This window comes from Corvus moneduloides, chromosome 2, assembly GCF_009650955.1.
Source record: "Corvus moneduloides isolate bCorMon1 chromosome 2, bCorMon1.pri, whole genome shotgun sequence".
NCBI lineage: Eukaryota > Metazoa > Chordata > Aves > Passeriformes > Corvidae > Corvus > Corvus moneduloides.
Window position 1 is genome coordinate 12,681,699 of NC_045477.1, and position 21,574 is coordinate 12,703,272.

Below are 21,574 nucleotides of genomic sequence, written 5' to 3' on the forward strand. Positions count from 1 at the left end.
CTTGTTATCAATGAAGATTACAAAAAAGTGGTGCTGTTTACAAGTAAGACATAATCTGATCTAAAAGGAATCTTATAGGATGGACAAAAATACAAAAGATAAGCATACTGTTCTAATAAAATCAATGGCAAGTGTTGGCTATTCATTTCTGTTAGAATCCCAGAATGGGTTGAGTTGGAAGGAACCACAGTGGATCATCTGGTCCCACCTCCCTGCTCAAGCAGGGTCATCCCAGAGCACATTGTGTCCAGAAACTTCTGGAATATCACCAGTGAGGGACTCCACATTGTCTCTAGGCAATCTGTTCCAGTGCTTGGTCACTGCACAGTGAAGAAGTTCTTTCTCATGTTCAGGTGGAACTTCCTGGACATCTGTTTCTCCCATTGCATCTTGTGCCATTGTTGGGCACCACCGAGCAGAGCCTGGTCCATGCTCTGATCCCTCCATGACAGACATGGATGAGGTCCCCTCTCACTCATCTCTTCTCCAGGCTGAACAGGCCCAGCTCCCTCATCCTTTCCTCATAAGAGAGATGCTCCAGTCCCCTATTATTATGATTGTTCTTATCTTCTTATTGTTTCCTTTTACTTGTTCCTTAAGAGACAGTGAGTAAATTGAAACAGTACAGGAAGACTCTGGAAAAGGTCCTTAGGCAGGTCATCCACAGCCTAGCAATAGTCAGTGCTTAGTGCATCAGGAATGAGCAGGAAGAGAGCAGGGACTGGTCCTATTTCCCTAGAGAACCTCCACTGCTTCCTCCTTGCAGGGAGAAGGCAGCTGTGGTCAAAGATGGACAGGGTCACGGAATTCATTACATTTGGCCTCTTCCTGGAGCCCAAAGAAAAGCTGCAGTTGTTCTAAGGAGACAGGAGACATCCTTTGTAGGAACCACTTCCACTGCTTCCCCAACATGCCTCTTGCTGTCCATTTCTATTTACTAATGTTCCATATGTGGGACATTATGAGGGCTTCAACCTGTTAGCCTTGAACTTGAGGGAGAAGCTCCCCAAACTGATCAAATCAAGCCCACATACTTCACTTGATAGGACCTTTCTCTGCCAAGTGCAGTTCATTACTTTATGATTAATCTCTCTCAGTGCTGTAGTGATGCTGTGAGGTGGTTAATCACAAAATGATAGTCTAGACATATAATAACTGCAAAGAGTCTGCAGAAACCCCTCCTGGGATCAGCCTCCGGTCTCCCTTTCCGTACCCCTATGTGCTACACGGCTGCTTTACAGCAATGCCAGTCATTATTAGTTTCTGCTGTTCAGACTTCACATTTCTCTAGAGACCCTTTCACTGAAATTGCTAGCTGTACTTTTGTGAAGCCTTTTGTTACTGCACTGCATTGCAGAGCCAGAGAGAAACATTTCAAGATAATTTTAATCAGTAACACAAGAAAATAAAAGGTCTTCAATTTCCTGAATCTCTTCTGAGAATCTGAGATTTTTACTGAATTCTCTCTAATGCAGGAAAGAGATTACTAAAATTCACTTTTTAATCCTATATTTTTAAACCACTGACATACTATGAAATCAGAAATACTAGAGGGAATAACAATCAAGATGAAAAACAAACCAAGTGTTTTGAAGGACAGCAACTCTTTTGTACGCAAGAGCACTTGTAGCATGAATTATGAGTTGGTCATAAATCTCAATGTGAAGCTCTGAAGAATTTCTGAAAATCTATACAATTTTAGCTTTCATATAACCATATTAAGTTTCTCTAGGAATGGGACAAAAGTGAAGAATTAGAGGTGGAAAAATTGGCAGGTATCCCAAATGTGCATCCAGGTTCTTACCCATCATTCCACTGTTTTTGTAAAATCTGCTAAGATACTCAAATACATAAAATTAGAGAAGGTCCGAGGTTTTGGATAGAAAAGACTGAAAATGTAACGTAAGAGACATGGATCAACAATTTGTCCTTCAGCCAGAACTGTACTTCTGGAAGGTTAGGAGCCAAAATTGCTGCACTAATGGTAACTGACCAAACTGCTTGGAAATACCAGGCATCAGTGAACAGGGCTAAATCATCCAGCTCTCCGAAGTGGACTGTAACTACAGCTGGTTTCCCTACAACACTGTCTGTTTTTTTCCCTCTTGTCCTGTCACTGGTTGCCTGGGAGAAGAGCCCGACCCTACCTGGCTCCACCCTCCCGTCAGGGAGTTGTAGAGATTGATAAGATTCCCCTTGAGCCTCCTTTTCTCCAGGCTGAGCCCTCCCAGCTCCCACAGCCTATCCTCACATGACTTGTTCTCCAGCTTCATTGCCCTTCTCTGGACCCTCTCCAGCCCCTCAATGTCCTTCTTGTAGAGGGGGGCTCTGTAATGGACACAGTACTCAAAGATAAGAGAGAGGCAAATAACTCATTGCACTGCAGGTTAAAAACTCTTTGTGTTAAACACCAGTGGGGTTTCAGATCTACAGTTTCACAGAATCACAGGAGGGCTGAGATTGAATGGGACCCATGGAGGTCATCTGGTCTGAACATCGTTTGATGTCACTGATGCACTTCATAGTAAGTTTCTTCATAGTAAATTTCTATATAATTTTGTCATTTACATAGTATTTATTTTATTAATATTTCTATAGTAAGAAACAAATTCTGGAATTTTATATTTAAATAGATTCTAATATTTAATTATTTGTTAAGTATATTCTTCATTAGTGAGAATTTGAAAGGAAATTGTTTCCTCTTGCATGATAAAGATCATAAAAATCACTCTCATTATTTTCAGTAGAATTGATTTGGACTTCACTGTGCACTTTATTGCCCATAAACTATTTACAAACTACTGACAGTTTTAAGCATGTTTAAAAAAGACTGATTTACAGGGGTTTACATTCTTACCACATCGTTTTTCAGATTCGTCTGAACCATCTGGGCAGTTCAAGACTCCATCACAAAAGAAATCTTCACTAATGCAGGTTACACCATCAGCACAGAGTTCAGCAGGTGGCAAACACTCAGCTGGAATAATAAAGATGAGAGCAATAAGAGCACAGCAGTAATGCAGTCTCACTACATAGGAAAATTGACTTACCTCTGGTTGCTTTACCAAAAATCAAATCAACCACTCTATTGTGTTTTACAAAACTGCATTTTTAGAAGCCTGGAATGAAATATCACATACTAAAAAGATAAATTTGCCACAGAACGGAGAAATTTCTCAGAAGTGAAATATTTTTTGAAACTAAGCTTGAAGTAGGGCTGGAAGAAAATGTCTATGAATTCCTTTTTTTTTTCCTTTACACTAATAAACTACTTTATGCAATATAATAAATGACATTTTCCAATTTCTTATGTTCGAATAATGTGAGAAAACTGTACTTTGATTTAAATAACAGTGAAAAATCTCTGGGTTTAGGTAAATACAATTCAATTTTATTTCTTCAATTTTAACACATCAAGCTGTTGCACCTTGTCATGCTAAGGAATCTGATTTTTTGACCAGCATATCTTAAAAAACAAGAGCCTTTTAGACTAGATTTTGAAACACCAGAATTATTTGAAGCCATACTCTTGTTAGATTTACAAATTAAATGTATAAGTTAAGAGCAAATTTCTGCAAGAAGAAATGTTCATCTATTGCAAACAAACTCTTTTAGTCTTTAGAGGGTTTTGGTCTTAGACATCTGCAGAATTCAAGTAGGTCCTATTAAAGTGACTAGAAACCTGCAGCAAAAATAAGCTTTGGATAGCTAATAATTTCAAAATTCTTAAAGTTGCATTAAATTCTATAGAACTATTCACAGAGTTCCTTGTCTCTCCTTCAACAAATTCTTACAGGAAAAGGTCAAAATTTCTGATGCAAGAAGGAAAAATAGTAATCTGTAAAATTTCGTTTTCTTTCTTTTTTTTTTTTCATAGGGATATTATTCTGTAATCAGATTAAGTACGTTATCATATTGTGTATCCAAGACTGACAGAGGTGGGGATGTATAGCAGCATTTCAAAGTGCTTTGCAAAACACTCTCGGTGTTGGCAATGCAAACATTGCAAAGCCAAAAGATTTGCCATGTTGCATCCAGCTGGAAATTAAAATGAACCAAACATACTCCAGTCAAGTGTTGGAGGTGACACAGTGGCAGTGAATGAATTTCCACAGATGAGCAGAGACAAAACTGTGTGTTCGAGACCCAGAGCAAAACTTCCAACCAATAGCCCAGGAATAGGTTTTGCAGCAGCCCAACAGGCAAGGAAACATTGTTTACATACGACATGATCAGTTTTGGGTTTTTTCAACTCGGAAAACTAAACAGCACTGCCACCTCCTGGATTGAAAGAAATCAACTTTTCCTACTAAAACGTTCTGACTTCTCATTTAAATGGCAAATTACCGTAAATTGTGCTGTAAGTGCTATATTCAATTAAACGAGGGCGGTACACACATAAGAATTGATCACTTTAGACTGCTTGTAGATGTCATATATATTTCACCATGTAAGATGGTGGGAGAATGTTTTTCAAAGATTCAAACATCTTCAGCTTTCTGTCTACTTGAAGTCATACTTTGCTATCAGTTTGTTTATTTTATTTTCCTCATAAATGCCAAGAAATAATATGAAAAAAAAGACCAGCCAGTGTTAGTGTCGATGTGTGCATCAACACATGTAACACATGCAGCATTTTTGTAACTTGTACAGTTTTAGAAGTCCTTTCTCTTTGAACAGGTCTCCTTGGTCTAAGGTAAACCTGCATATCCTGCATTTGCAGGAACAGAATATGAGGACTAAATGCTGTGAGGAGAGGCTGTACATGAGCAGTGCAATTCTGTGATCTCAGATTGTTCTGTGTTAGCTCCCTGCTCCACCACACGCACAGTTACTTACCCACAGTTGTTGAGGACTCGCTTGTGGTGAGTAGTCCTGAATCTGGACAAACACAACCCGAGGTTAGAACTCTACTGCTTGCTCTCTGGGAACACCTCTGTAGTTGCTTGGGCAGAATTAAGCAGCAGTTAATCTGCTTTTATATCTGCATTGTTTGCTCCCCACACTCCCGGTAATGATATGGTAATGCCAGCTTGAGTGGCTTGGTCCTGAAGCTCAAGTGACACAATAAATATAAGAAAAAATTACAAGAAACCCAAGTGTTTCTATAACTTTAAAAGATTTCTGTCCTCCTTCTACCTTCCCCCCACTAAAATAAGAGCAAGTCTTTCTTGCCTTCCCTTGTAAAAGTTCTCACCTGAAGTTCGTGTCAGGGAACTTGTAATTAAACTCGTGGGATCTGTTGAAACAAGACATGTTATGACAAATTTAACATTAGTACTAAAAGGTAAGTGTACATTTTCTGACAAATAATGTTGCTCTACAAATCAATTAGGAGCCTCAAACCTATCTAGTATTTGTCTATTTAAATACAGGTTTATATATACATTCCTGTGCATGTACATATTTACACATGAACAAATGCCTAAGGTAAATAAGCAGATTTGTATTAGTGATAGTAAACTGCAAAACAGTCTGGAAAAATGGAATGTGTATTTGTGATTGCTGCAACAGAAGTTCCACTTCATTAAGGATGCACCTGGTGTTTCCAGCTCCCAAATTATCTTTTTTCTTTTCCTCTTTGAATTTGCATTAGCATCCCTGTTTACTATTTTTGCTTTCTAAATTAAGACTCAAATATGTGAGTAGGATGATGATGTCTTCAGCTGAAAACAATCCCCATGTCACTACAGGTAATGGATCCTGAACCTCAGTTTATAAGATGAAGGGCGAGAAGGAATAAAGAGGGAGATGCAGTAAGGCTTTCTCTATGGCTTGTCATCCATCAGTTTTGTGGGCAGAAGTTGCTGACCACTGGCCATCAGCAGCTTACTTTTGTTAAATGTTCGTGCTCTCCCAGACCTACTAGTGCACAAACTTGCAGGAGGAATTCCTACCAATTTTCTATCAAAACATGCTTATTAAACAAATACTATTGAGTTAAATTAGGTCATTCTGGTTACCATGCATTCTGTGTCAGCAAATTTAAGGATACAGTTTCTTTGGCAGAGAGAGCGGAGAACAGGGAATGGATGGACTGTTCTGACAGCTACTGTAGACAAAGAAGCTTAATTCATGCCTTCACATATTTTCAAAGAGTTATACACATATGTATATCAACATATCTGTTGATAGATTTACTACAGGATAACCAATTAAGAAGGTATTAAATGTTCCAAGACCTAAAACATAGATGCATGCAGGAGCAAACAGTTCTAGTAAAACAATTATCAGGGAGCTACATCTTGAAGACTGTTGAAAAAATTGTGGTTGTTACAGACGTTCTCAAAAGTGCATGCACAAGTTGAAAGCAAAATCCCTCCAGGAAAACACAGGGCAGTGGCAGAGGCAGCAGTGATATAAGCATAATTACTAGAAAATCTTGCTAAAGTAACATGTTGAGATGGTAAAGGATGTTTTCAGGGTCAGCAGAGCCATAACCCTGCATCCAGCAGATGTAAATGTACTGTATGGAAAAACTTGGGTATATCATGACATTTGGACTGAAACAGAAAGGACGAGGAAGCAAACAGTATTAAAAAACATACAAAAATTACCTCAAGCAGACACAAGGCCAAGGGAGAAGAAATTCACACCAGGAATATTGCTGCCATCTCAACCTGGCGTGCTGACAATTCCCAGCTCCCTTCCCCTTTCCTCTGAAACATGCCCCTATCTCCAAATTTTTGCTTAAGGATGATTAGCAACATTGAATTTAGGACCCAGGGGAGCACTAAGATAGCATACCACAGGAAGGGATAAATAGGAGAAAAAATTGTATGTTAGCAGTTTAAACTGTATCTTTGGGAATAAACTACAGTACTTGCACACTTTGGACTATACACATTACTACATTACTACATCAGTAGGCCTGTAACCAGACTAGTAATAACTCTTTCATTACTATGGCTGTAATTAGAATGTCAATAAATATTTGCCTCCTATATTCATAGGGGCAATTGCTTAGCTTCAGGTTTGGTAGCCTGCCCTGGAGAGTGTATGTGATAATTTGCATGCAGTTTGCATGTGACTACCTGCACCTAGTGCTACAAAGTGCTTATTGTATTATTTATCTCTCTGGCTGACCATTGGCAGGTTTGTGAGACCAAGGTAGTTTTGTCTGCTTCATATCTTATCATCATAAAACTTCCAGGAATAGTGGAAGGAAAGGCTGTCTGTCAACATTGCTCAGTAAATCAGTAACCACAATATGAGAGTAGGACTCCCCAGTGTAATCTACCTCCCTAAATCCACAAAAACTTCGGCTTGCAGCTCAGCTGGTTAATGGAGACTCAGCTTTTGGTTTGATGCCCTAATAAGCTCTTACAGTTTTTTTTCAGACTTCAGATCACTCACTGCTTTCTCAAATAGTCAGAAATGGTGAAAGCAGCTAATTATCACTGAATGGACCTTGGCAGTCAAGCCCCAGCTGCAGCCAGGGCAGCTTTACCAAGCTATAAGAGCTGAAACAGCAAGTCTTATTTTCCTTCATCTTGTATTGGTAACAAAAATTAGTGCCTGTTTTGTGAAAGATACTGACCTGATGAAGTTAAAGGCATCACTGTAGTGGGATTTTCAGCAGCTACTGGAAGAAAGCAAGTTTAGTATAAACTTCTTTTATAGAACAGTGTCTGGTTTTAGATGACAGAAATAAAGATTAAAAAGAAATTGCCTGTGACTATTTCTCATTGAATCACTGTCAGTGTCCTGCTTCCCTCCTTTTGCCTATCTCACCCTGTTCCCAATCTTTTCTCAAACTCCATGATCTTCCCAAGGAGGAAAGGTCCCAAAAATGAATTGAAGTTACAAGGTTTCATAGCCACTGCAATCCCTTTCAATCCTCAATCCCTATTCATTGTATTGCATATAGAATGTCTTCACCTGGGAAATCTCTCTCTTGAGGCTTTTTATTCTATAGAGATTTTCAGAGCACCTGTGTCTTATAGAACAGTATTTAGAAGAGATGAATGAGTGAAAATTAACTTGGGATAGTTTACAAGAAAGAAAGTTACTTTTAATCACAGTGAAAACTGATTTCAAGCAAGTCACACCTGTGTTACACCTCTCTCCCTCTCTGAAATAAGAATGTCTCTGGCAGAACGTATTGATATACACAATGCAAAAGTGCCACATATTATTGTGATTGTTAATTAGTTACAATTGGTTTATTGAAGCACTCCTGGTGGAATGGACAGGTGACATCTCATGTGAAAAGAGGCATTTTGATGATCCAAAGCAGTAAAAGTTTGACTACTTCAAAGTTCATAAATGGATATAGAACCTTTTAAGAAGATCATTATTTTTTATGGCATTTTTGACATATAATGAGCAATCAATTTCCACAGTGTTTTGCAGTAATTTGGAATAAACAAGTAGTAAAGAGAATTAAATATGCCAAGACTCTGAATTTGGCCTTTGAATACCTGAAGTACTTAGCAAAAAATGCACCTCTGTGTATAGAGTAAGAGACATGGCATGCCAGATTCCCACTCCTCAGTTTCTACTTAATAGTAACTCCAGCAGGTCTTCAAATGTCAGCTAATCAACTTCTGCTTCAAAGAATTCAGATTGGTTTTTAACCTCATCCTCAGTGAAGGGCTGTTTTGAAGCTTTATTCAGGTAAAAATAAAAAGGATGCCCATTGATCTTGAAGGGCTTCCATTTGGGCTTTGATAAATTTTTTACTACTTACATAAAATAACTATATCTGTATATTTGCAGGATTTAAAGCTACCTAGTCCTTAAAGCCTTATTCCTTTCTCCACCCACTTACATTTACCTAAGCTCTACAGGAATATGGAGCCAGTTCCCTGGGTGCACTTCTCCAAAAGCAGTTTGTTTTTCTTCCTGACATATTTTCAATAAATGAATTTACTTTACTCTTTGCGAGTCTGAGTCCTTTCCTTATTTTTTAGCAGAACAAAATTATAACTGTATTTACTTAAGAAACAACACAGTTGGAGCTTAATTGCTTTAATTAGAGGGCTAAAAAGATTACAAATATTATGTTTCATAAAAGAGGTGAGATTGTGTGGTTTTCACTGGGAAATCACTACCTTGCCCTTTACTCCCTCCTTAGTGAATGTACACAGTGCTAGTAGAAAAGGTTGTAAATAGTTCTCCCAGCTGCTACTGAAAGGTCTGTAATGGAGGAGGAGGGCACCCAAGAGAAAAAGTAACAACCTGATTGCTGTTTGGGAGCCAAAGCTTTCATTCCTGCTACCTGTGGTTCTTATGGATTTGTAGAATCAACAAACAAACAAACAAACAAAAACCAACCAAAAAAAACCCACCAAACAAAAAAACTTACTAACATTACCTGTGATTTGTATGCTGTTCACATCAATTTTCAAAGTCTGAGTAGGATTAGGGTTATTTGCAATGACACCCACAACCAGCTCATTTTTTACTTTCTCAACTGTTACCATCCAGGTAAAATAAAGGGTGATGATCACAACAACACTAGAAATACAAAAGAGAGAAGTTAATTAGTTATTCAAACTGATGAAATAAATCTGCTATACGACCTATCATCTAGACAGTATTCATTCTACCAGTGGCTCCATTTGCAAAGGCAGATTGTTTTTAAGTATTGGCTGGCAAAGTTGACTCATAAAGAAGCACCTCTTAATTATCAGGTAGGTTTGAACCTTGGAGAAACTTTGTTCTTTCTTTATCTACTGTTACTTGCACTGTTGGAAAAAACCAAGACAACATTCATTTCAATTGCTGCAATGGAGCTGAACTTGAGGGAAACTAAAGTAGCTTTACTGTCATTCAACAGGTCTATTAATTTTAGCCCTAAAATATTGAAGGTGAACTTTGAAGTATTATGAAAATTGCATAATACCTTCATGTGGCAAAATATAATACAAAGTGACCACTTCTACAAAGCAAATACCATCTCTGGATTCTTTATTTTGTTGCAGATCTGCTGTGTGATTGCCTGGATTCTCACAAAGAAACAGTGATGGCTGAAAACAGAGTCGTTTAGACTCTGGTTAAACTGCATTTAACTTCTATGGGGTCTGAATTTTATCCAGAGTGTTTTCTGTTTGTTCTCTCCCATCCTTTCTAGACACTATTATGAAGTTTTATATTTGTAGCTAGAGTAAGGTAATGCTGAAGTATGAGACTTGCAAAACATAAAGGTTTTCTTCTTTTACTTAAATTTAGGTGTAAACTTTTTAATCCTTAAACTACCCTTTTGCAACTGACTCAGTAGTGCTCTTTGTAAGGAGTGATTAATCCTGTCGTTTTGCTGAGCATAGTTTGTAGTTTGCAATATGTAGAAAAACTCTCCTTCTTGCGTATTTCTGATAACCTCTAGGCCATGCTGAGCAAACAAAACTTTTTATTGCTGTCCTTGTGACTCAGCAACAGCATTTCAAGGGTGAAATACCAAGCAGATTGCCTGAAGGGGTAAACACTTTTTAAATGAAAAGAAAGTAACGTCTGAGACAAAGTTATTCAAAGCAGAAGTGAAGATAGATCCTTACTGATGTATTAAAAGCCAGATCCAACATTCACAAACATCAGATTTTCTGTGATTTCTGTGATTGTTGTGTCAAGATACAGGGGTAGAAAGAGTTTTGCCCAACACAGTTATTTACAGTGTAGATATCTAGATTCCCATTGTGGTTCATAGAAAGAAGTAAGCTGTTCTTTGGCATAATTGGTCTCCTCCTAAAAAAAAGCATCTAAATTGACCTGTCAAGAAAACTAAAAATCCAGCACTTACAAATACAGTCTTGAGGAAACTGCTCAGAGATGTCTCCATCTCTGATGCCCAAATTTTGACGAGAATAGTCCCTTTCTTTGTGCAGAAACTGAATTTCCTGACTGGATCTACCTTCACAAGGACAATATTTCGGAAGTGGCCTACTCCTGCTGCTGTGGAGTCCATTCTCTTAACGTTATATAATCCTTCATAAAGTGATCATACTCCACTTTCTAACTAATTAGGGTTATGTCCTCACTATTCCAATCAAAAGATTGCTCCAATTCAAATCTGCTTCCCATTACTTACTGATATTCGTGGTCAGCTAATATACCAATATCTTGTTCTGGGCTTTTTTGCAAGGACGATCATTCCAATACACTAATCTCCTTTGCATACTTATAAACTTTATGTATTTACAGCCACAAGAACATGTGATACCACAGAACTATTGATCTGTTGTCATGTAATGTGTACTTTAATTTTCTGGGTTCAACTATGACACAGCCAGTTATGCCATTCCTTTCTCAAGGTTCTTCAGTTCTGCTGGAATCTTAATCTTTTGTGCTCTGTTTTGTTCTTGCCTATCACAGTGGTCCTCATACTTTTCTTAATTTGAAACTTGAGTTACTGGTAATGACATGAGATCTGACTCTAGTTTAAGCAGTTTTACACAAGCAAACTCAGCACAAACCAATACCCTTTCCTTTCTAGATAGTTTCTTACCTTTCTCACTCCTTTCCATTTTTCTTTCTAAATTGACAGTCCCAGGGACTATCACTTTTTTTTATCTAATCCTAAAGGAAGTTTTTAGAGGAAAGATATGTCTTGAAGCTTCATCCTCTTTAGAGGGACTTATCCAAATTCCAAAAATGTTTGTTTTGTTTTGTTTTTATTGTTGTTGTTTTTGGTTTTTTAATCTATACGCTGTCCACAGAAGAACTGTCTAAATTAGTAGCATCATTGTCTCTTGCCCATATTTTAACTAAACTTTGTTATATGCATATACCTGGTCTCTGACGTCAATCTGCCATGGTCACCTTCAGATTTCCTGTAAAAAAAAAAAAAGGAACAATAAAAAAAAGAAAGGGAAAATCACAACCAACACCAAAGGGTTCCCACTGAGACTATAATATTTTTGGACAGGATGGAAGCATGTCCTGGAACTGTTTAGTAATGGGAGATAGTGTTATACGTGTTTTGCTGAATCAGGACCTAATTAAGAATAGCGCAGATGCAATTAACACTACAGACCTGGCTGTGTAACCTGGACATTCTTGTCAGCTGGCCTTCAGTAGGACACCCAACACACCCAGATATTGAAAATGAGGTCAAACAAGCTTTACTAAATGAAGCAGATCTTAGTGTACCAATTTTATAGAATCTTGTGGACACACAGGCTCCAGCTTTTCCTGGTGTCAAATGACAGCCTCAGCTGCTAATGCCCTAAGGAATATGACTTAAGTGGATCCATATCCATAGGGACATATGAGTGCCTGAGCCTCGAGGCTTATGCCAGGAGATTTCTAACCTGAAATTTCTTCTAGATAGCAAGGATCAGCAACCCTGCAAACAGCACCTTGGCAAAAAAATAATTTAGCAGTTCTTTAAAATACAGAGTTTTGTGAATGGGTCTTAGGGCTCAGCCTTACTGGTTTGGCCAAGGCATAGACACACATCAGCTTGAGAAGGAAGTTTGCCCAAGGAAACACATTGGTGTCAAACTTAGCACAGTAGCACTTGGAAGATGGAAGATGTGAAAGGGATAATACAGGACGTTACCAAGGATGACTTGAAAATCAGGGTAAGTACTTCTGAGAGAAATATCTAAGTGAGGATTTTTGACACTTATTTTCAAAGTTAAATTAAGCTGTACCTACTTGAACTGGGAAATTTCACATCTCTCAAATTCGTATTTCAGATCACTTTCTTGAAAGATATTTTGTATCTATATGAAAAAGAGAAATCTTGAACAATACAGGAATTAAAACCACACAAATTCTCACACTACAATCATGGTTTTAGTACGAAATAACTTTTTGTAGAGTACACAAGCAAGGCATTTCTTTGATGATTCACTGACTTTGACAAACAAGGAATATATTGAGTTCTGACCAGGCTTAGGACCTGAAATATCTCTTTTTTTTGGAAAGAAAAAGCCATAAACAGCAGTTAATGTTAGGGAATTAATGTACCTATAAATACTCTTGAATTAACCACAGGTTCATAGGTTCTTACCAATTTTTCAACATCAAAGGCAAGGACTTTGAAATCAGCTGATGAACTGTTTTGCAAGGCAGGAGTGAAAGATGTGCCAGAGACTATTTTAAATATTCCCATATAGTCATGAGTATTCACATCTGCTTCAGCTAAATAATTAAAAATAAAGGTGTTTTAATCATATAGAAAGAAATGAAAAATACTGCATTAGATTTCATTCCACACAGATCATCAATACAATAACTTCTAGATTTTTGTTTTGCTTTGCAATCGGAGTCATTCTGCCTAGTCCTGAGTTTAAAGAAAAAAATAGACTTTTTTGATGTTTACAATAGTTACAACTGTAATAATACTTTTATGAATACTATTTGCCCTTTGTTCTCACTACTTTCAATTTTGTTTTAGGTGCTGTTTTCCAGGAACACTGTGAGTAGATAAAGGATACAATATGGGCATACAAAGGATATGCCCAATTATGTCTAACATGGGGGACAGAGATACATGGGAAGGCAAATAGTGAATTATGAGTTTTTCATATGTTCCGGATTAAAAATATTATGAATTATTGCCTCACACTTTCTGTATTTGTGCTATGCCCTTTTCCTTATCTGTAAGCTGGTTTTGATGATGGCACTGGAAACATCCAGAATAGTTAAGCTATTTTTGACCTGACCTTTTTCACCAATACATGAATGAAATTCTGGGAGAATTTATAAAGAAATTAGATAATTGGTCATTGCTGCAAATTTAATCTTGATTTAATATGCTACAGGACATGAGGTATACATAAAATAATTCATTATGCATTCAAAACTTATTTCTTCACTGTGCAACACACTGGAAATTCTCAGAAAATAGCTGAATTAAAGTTGAATGATAGGAAATGCCTTTTGCTTACCAGTTGGAGTAGCAGTGGTATTTTAGGCTGTGTTTGAAGGCATTAACACAAAAACAAGTTTTAAGACAAAAGCAGATGTCAGGAACTGAAATATTATGGTTCATGGCTTAAACATTGCTATGAGAGATTTTTTCCCATTATGGCAAAACTGCCCAAAGAAGCTGTGACCACAGGAGCCCACCCCTCCTTGAAGATGCCTGACTGGAACTTTGGACTGTGAGCTAAACCATCTAAGGAAACCTGAGATAAATGTGACACTATTTTTCAATCATCTCAAGCCTAGGAAAAAGGTCTAGGAAAAGGCTGAGGGAGAAGAACTCATCCACCAGAAAGCCAAACCCAGCAGCTGTGCTGAGAATCATCACTGGCTGGGTTTGGGATGGGGGAGACCACAGCCCAGAGAGGCCAGGTTTGCACAGACTCCCCCACAACCAAGGTGGGGAGAGGAGGAGGTTTCAGATGTGTGATGTAACCTCTGGTCGGAGGCACTGAACACCCATCCTCCCTTACACAAACTGGCCCAGCTGTGGAACTGCCAACCCCACAGGCCACAGCCACGGGACATTCTTGTGAGAGGCAGCTGAGGGGGTGTCATAATCCATCAAAGACTCCCCCAAAGCACTCCCCAAACCCATTCCTGAGGCCTTGCACCAGAGTACTGCGTGCGATGCCAAGTGATGCAATGGATCCAGAGTCTTGCAAGAGACTATGTCAAACTTGTCCCCCTCCTGGGGGAGGTACCTGGGCATTCCCACCTGGCCCAAATGTATATTAATCCATTGGATTCTGTGTTTTTCAGGAAACCCTCACCACCAAGAAGAAGAAGAGAATCAACAGGATGCCACTGGGATCCACAGAGTCGTGATATTTTCTACTTAAGTTGTCTCCGCCTTACTCTTCCTGCCCCAATGCTCTCTTTCTTATTTCTTCCTTTCTCTCTCTCTCTCTCTCTCACTCTCCTGCTGTTAAATAAAATCCATACTATTGACTTTGGCATATGGTCTCATTTGCACCTTAATTTGGGCAGAGGTTTTTCTAATACTTTTAATAATTGAATCATAACAGCAGATAAGCAATAAATACTACAATGAACAGCTTATGATGGAAGGCACCGCATAGTGACACCAATTTAATATCAACTGGTAATAGCAGACTGCTTTGAGCTTCTTTGAAGGCCATTTGTCCTTAAAACAATTGCAAATCTGTTTAAAAAATATTTCTAAATATCAAAGGCCTTTTTAAAGTATATATCAACTATAATTTAAAAAATGGTTTTTAATTATATTTGTACATGGACAATATCTTGCCTATGTATCTTCTAAAAACAAAGTCATTAAGTTAAAGCCTTTCTCTAGATTCAGTAACACACCTTTTATTTTACTGGAGTGTGATAGCATTCTGGTAAGAAGGTAAGAAATCAGTAGGTGGTGCAGTTTTTAAAATCTGGAAGTAAAAACCATGGCAACTGAAGGAACAAACACGATATTCTGACAAAACGGTTTTGGTTGGTTGGTTTTTTTTTACATAAGTCTAGTGTAGTCTTCAGGAGGTTCAGAATGAAATAGTATGGAGTTTTCATTAATGAAAGCAGCAAAATCATCAATGTAGCAGAATAATTTTTCTGCTAAAATAATCAACTTGAGATGCTCCAATAGCTCCATATCCTTTATGTGTTTTGGAGCCCTTAACTGGAGGCAGTCCTCCAGGTGTGGCCTTTCCATTTAACTTATATCCACAAGATTTCTTAACCAAAATTTCAGTCTCATTTGAAAATTATGCAACATTGATATTTTAATTTAGTTTGCTTTCAGTATCAGTAACTTCTTCCCTCACGTTCTGAGCATTGGACAAGGACTAAGAATGGCTTTACCTGAGCTTTACATGGGGCTGGCAGCTGACTGGGGCTGGATCTGTCTCACACCAATAAATTACTTTAAAATATTTTTTAAATAAAAAAATTAATAGATTCCAAGAGACGGGCCCCACAAATTCCGGTGGGTTATCAGCCTTTCAGTGGATTTGTCTTCTGAGTCAAACCTCATACAAGGAGAAAAAGGCAAAATTTCTCAGTTTTACATATTACCTTCTCTAGTTGATGAATATGGTGGAATAACCAAAGCTTTATAGCTTGGATTGCATCTCAAGGACCTTTCCCAAAGCCTAAACCATGAAAATTATTTTATATGGCTTCAGAGCATGATTCCAATGCTTTGTTTTTCCCCTATTTTTTTCACATCAATTTTCAGGGGAGGAAAAAACTCACACATAACAAACCCTAAAACACCACTTCCCCTGCCCCCAGCGTTAAAAGCATAGCATAAAATAAGAAATACAACTAACAATTATAGCAGCACTGGCTTCAAAGTCTGAAGAACTCCTAAAGGTCTGTAGCTAAAGGTTGGCTACTCACCTCGTTCCAACTCCTGGATTGATAACCAAGAAAGTACAATCAGTCCAACACAAACACACACAAAAATTGCAAGCAGAGAAGCAAACAAAATCTCATAGATACTAAGAGGAACATATTTCTTATCAGATGATCTTTTCCGCTTCATTTCTGTCTCAAAAACTTGTGTGAATTAAGGACTGACAAAAGACGCAGCCTGAAAAGGAGGGTAATAATCCACACGGAGATACATATATATAGGAGATGCTTGTAAATTAATTACACCATAAAACTTCACTGACATAGGTTTTTACAACATTCTTGAACAGTCATATTCATGAACAGGATATGTAAATAAGAAGAAAAGAAATTCCCTCAGAAGGGAAACACTGAAGGTTATGTCTCAGATAAAGAACAAGCAAACCCACAGAAATGTAAGGTTAGTCACTGGATTTGCACTATTTCTTGTAATTTGATATTTTTAAGTGACGATATAAAATATTGCTGCCAAATTTATTGCTTAGAGAGTTTTCTTTTGCTAATTCCTCACAAGGGCAATTATGAAGACAACAGTGAAAGCTGTATCTTTCCTCATTCTACTTAAAAATTCCTTTAAAAATAATTTTATTTATAAAGGAAGTGCTGGGAAATGAATTGTTTAGTAATGTGCCATAGCTCAGCAACATGTTCAGCACTGAACAGTAATTCAGCACCACAAATTTAATCTGTGTAAGGCATGGTTCTTTGACCACAGAACTGGAGAACTAATCAGAAAAGACATTATGAAATGCATGCTTGTTTTGTATTTTCTTGCCAGGCATAAATGTGCCATGGGATGCAAGTCCTTGATAAAGTTAAAGCCCTGTGGATGGCCAGAGCTGCAGCCTTAGTAGAGCAAGAGTAAATTAAACGGGCAGTGTAGCAACCAGTATAAACATTTGGTTATAAATTTAATCTGTCAAAACTTTTGAGCTTCAGAAAAGTAAAGTCATACTGATTCTATGTTTTGTGCCCTGTGAGTTACTGTTTTTGACTCTCAGAGTCCTAAACCCAGATTTGTGGTATGACACTCTTCCTTGTGGAGAATCTGAGCACACCAGCCATATTCCTGCCTGTGAAAGGAAAGGGAAACTTCTGAGTCAATCTTTGGAAGAGAGAAGCTCTACCTATCTGTTAATTGACAGAAATGGAGATAATATAAATCAGGAAGAAATGAGAAAGTCTTGAAATAAGACTCTTGGATGACACAGCAGTTCTCTGCCCAGTCTTTGAGAACTGCAGTATTTGAAAGGATTGCAACACAAATGATTGGATATAAAGCACTAAATCACAACCAAAATCTTGGCCTGACAGTAGGATCCTAGATTTAGTGTAATATCATACCATAATGAAAGCAATATAGTAATATTTCACCCTACTGAAAAGAGATAACTATTTACTTAAACCCAAAGCTTTTAAAACAAAATTCAGTGCAGCTTAATCATATTGCCCTTACAGAGCAAGAGCAAACTCTGTATCTTGCAAATGGATGAGATCTCTGGGTCATCATGCTAGATAGAGTAGGAATTGCTTTTGTGTATATTGTGTATCACAGACACACATATATGAATACAAATGTGTGCAGATATATATGTATACTTACAACCAGATTATATTTGTAGTGCTGAGCACAGCTGAAATGTGGCACAGTAGTGTCTTTGTAACTTTTCGTGCTCATTCAGCAATAATTTTAACACCCTTCATTTCAAGGGGTTCAAGTTTCTACATTTTTCTGAATGCTGATTCTATCAGACAAGTTGAGGATGCCTCTAAATAATTCACTTTGCTCAGCTACACATATTAGGTTATCCCACACCTAGCAGAGTTGTGCCATTACAGCACCCACACTGGAGCAGGGGAAGAACGTGAAGAGGAGGGAGAAACAGAGAGCTATTGTGAACTGACCACAACCCCTCAGTCCCCATCTCCCTGCACCATTTGGGGATGGCTATAAACTACTTTTGCCGAAGACAAGTGTGTTTTAGCTATGATGGTAATTGGTGAGTGACCTCCCCATCTTCATCTTGACCCAGGAATTTTCCTTCCTGCCCTTCTCTGTTGAGGAGGGCATTAAGGAATCTTCTGGGTGGGCACCTGGCAGCCAGGCAAGGTTAAGTAACTGCAATTGTCCATGCTGCCTGAAACAGTTTAGTCCTGTCTTATTCCTAATCAAACATTTTTTATCACAAATCTGAGGAGTTTTGTGCAGATGGACTTTGGATTCCTCTTTCATTCTTTGCATAATTTCACTGTTTGTACCATTGACACTATATATCACTAATAAAAGAAAAACACTATTACCCAAAGATGCCTCTGCATTTTAAATTCTGGATTTATGCTCTAATGGGAAAGAGATTAGCCCAGAGGGACAAAAACTGTGGCCACTTACAGCTCACACACACTGATTACAGTTTGGCCGAGGACATAACTTAGCACAGGTAGCCTCAAGTTGGAGTTGTGACTCCAACAAATGAACTCATTTGTTAAACAATTTTAGCTGGCAATAAGGTCATGGTAGCAATAATTAACAGGCAAGCCCTGGACACTGAGCCTGTAGTAATTAAAAGTGAGTTCTTGCATTAATTTGTTTGCAAAATATTATAGTCTGTACTAATATGAGCTGGTTATAAAACAATATAAGGACGCATGTTTCCACATTTTCATTTGTAAACCTTCAAAATGAGGGGAGAAGACTTCAACAATGTGCCAATGCTTGCTTGCCATCAGTCAGGGATTACAGAAGCAGAGTGGTTTATGCTGGAAGGGACCTATGACAAGCATCTGGTCCCACCTCCTGCTCGAGTAGGGTTAACTGAAATTAGACCAGGCTGTTCAGGGCCATGTCAAGGCAAGGTCTGAATACCTCCAAGGTGGAAGACCCCATAAATACTATGCATTGACTCCCTGCATAGTGATTTTCTTCCCCCTTCTGTGTCTTATTGGAATATCAGCTGCTGCAATTTGTGTTCATTGCCTCTTGGGCTTTCCCTTTGCAATTCTGTGAAGAGTCCATCTGCCTTCTCAGCAATCATCCCTCAGATATCTGAGGGCAGCAATTAGACACCCCTATCAGCTTGTCAGTCCTGTCAGTACTGGGACATTGGGTTATTCCACATCAGATGCTGGACTTTGCACTTGTTGAACTTTGTTGAACATTGTGAAGTTTATTGCAGTCCACTTCTATGTCTCTTAATGATGAGCACATCCTGTGACTGCAAACTTCCCTCTGGACATTGACTTCACTTGCTTCTACTCTTATTCCTCATTTAATTACTTGTCTTGTTCATCCTTCTTCAGTCTTAGTTGCATTTTTTAATTTTTTTTTTTTTATTTTTGGCATAATTCTAAAATATTCTTTTCACTTTAATTTCCACTGTGGATTGATAGGACTCTTGAAAGTTGGATTTTGTTGGCTTGCTACATGACTAAACTGATGAAATGGTATGATCCATCCAGGAAAAGAGTGAGCATTAACCACTGTTACTAACAGATTACTATCATCAACTGCAAGTTGTGAATATTTACAGGTCATGGACACCCTGCAGCAAAGAAATTATTCACCTAAGGAAATAATGTAAAATCAAAAATAACAAATCAGATTACTCAGTTGAAACAACTGAGTTTGTTATGTTCTAAACTCTACTTTTCTGACACTACTTGTGAACTATATGATAAAATAATACAACATTATTTTAAAATACTTTAAATGATATAAAAGCAAATATTCTATTAATGTGATAAAACCCAGAGAAAGATGACAACTTATTTAATATTGATAATTGGGTTTTTTTGAATTATTACTGTAGCCATACTAGTGAAACATCAGGTTAGGTAATTTTTAAAGAAATAGGCCATTGACAGGGTAGAAATCTAATAGATTCACAATTTAGGTCATTTATACTGCATCCACATCTGCAGCTTCACAGGTTTTGTAGCCTTATTGGGCTGTTTTTATTTCCTTGTTTGATCAGTCTCCAGCACAAGGTGAAAAAACTGCTGACATAGAAGGAGAGGGGATGGTGTTCTCAGATAATTCCTCTAGCACCCAGACTATCACAAGCATACTTAAAGCCTGACATTACATCAATAACTAGCTCTCTGTGGGAAAATGTTTTGTCACCCCCACAGGACTTGTCCTCTCCTATCAAAATGGAATGAAAATCAGCTTTCTTAGGGCAGCTCTTTTCAGATGTTTAAAGTTCTTTGTCCTTTTCCCTATGCAGACTTCCAGAGAGGGAGATAGAAAACCAAAGCAAAAGATCTGCTGGGAAAGTGCAGAATCGGACTATGAGCTATTTTCATCACTGCATCAAAAGAAGTTTAAAAGGGAGGTCATATGGAAGGACAAGTTCTCAGTAATCATAGCATCATAGAACAGCTTGGATTGAGAGGGAACTTAAAGATCCTCTCTTTCCAACCTTCCTGCCATGGGCAGGGACACCTTCCACTAGACCAGGTTGCTCAGAGCCCCATCCAACCTATGCCTGTGCCTCACCACTCCCAAAATAAAGAATTTCTTCCTAATATCTAATCTAAACCTACTCTCTTTCAGTGTGAAGCTATTCTCCCTTGTCCTGTCTCTCCAGGCCCTTGTAAATAGTCTCCCTCCATCTTGTTGGCTCCCTTCAGGTACTGGAAGGCTGCAATTAGATCACCCCAAAGCCTTCTCTTTTCCAGGATGAACAATCCCAATTCTCTCAGTCTTTCCTCATAGGACAGGTGCTCCATCCCTCCGATCAACTTGGTGGCCCTTCTTTGGATGTACTCCAACATGTCCCTGTCCTTCCTGTGCTGGGACCCCAGAGCTGGATTGCAGTAACGCCATATTCAAAAAAACTCCACAAGGATTAAAATTATCCGTGGTAGCGGTTATCCAACTGTAAAACTTAATATGAAAGGAAGAACATGGACCTCATTTACTAAACAAGTTATCAGAATTTTTCATAGTTAGAAATATTTAATTCTTTGTGTAATTCATTTTAAAATGTTTCCTGACTAAAAGTCACATAATATACATCACTAATGTGCTATTCTGTCTTCAAAGATCTTCTCATGCACATTTGACCCAGCAAGACATAACTCGGCAGAGGAGTCATGGCTGCAGAGGAGTACACAGTCTTTGGATTCACCCTCTTTTCACCTGTTTCCAGAATAACCCAACTTGGAGGGCTTCCTGAATTTCAGTTTTCTGAAATTTCAGTTTTCTTACCCTGAGGTTCTCAGACAAGACCAAAAACTTTTAAAAGCGCATGCATTATTAAAGATTTCAGAAATAAGAAAGATTGTTCTCTTTAAATTGGAGTAGAGGTGG

General features: G+C 38.0%; 1 protein-coding gene across 1 annotated transcript in view; it reads right to left on the reverse strand.

Annotated features, from left to right (window-relative positions):
• The window catches only part of TMPRSS15 (transmembrane serine protease 15), a 51,081-nt gene extending 34,688 nt beyond the window's left edge, over positions 1-16,393 (reverse strand). Inside the window, 9 exon segments of the mRNA XM_032093848.1 lie at positions 2,858-2,977; positions 4,840-4,875; positions 5,198-5,239; positions 7,541-7,585; positions 9,320-9,462; positions 11,730-11,771; positions 12,601-12,668; positions 12,959-13,089; positions 16,249-16,393. Of these exon segments, the coding sequence (XP_031949739.1) occupies positions 2,858-2,977; positions 4,840-4,875; positions 5,198-5,239; positions 7,541-7,585; positions 9,320-9,462; positions 11,730-11,771; positions 12,601-12,668; positions 12,959-13,089; positions 16,249-16,393 (772 nt within the window).
• Positions 16,394-21,574: the final 5,181 nt, after the last annotated feature.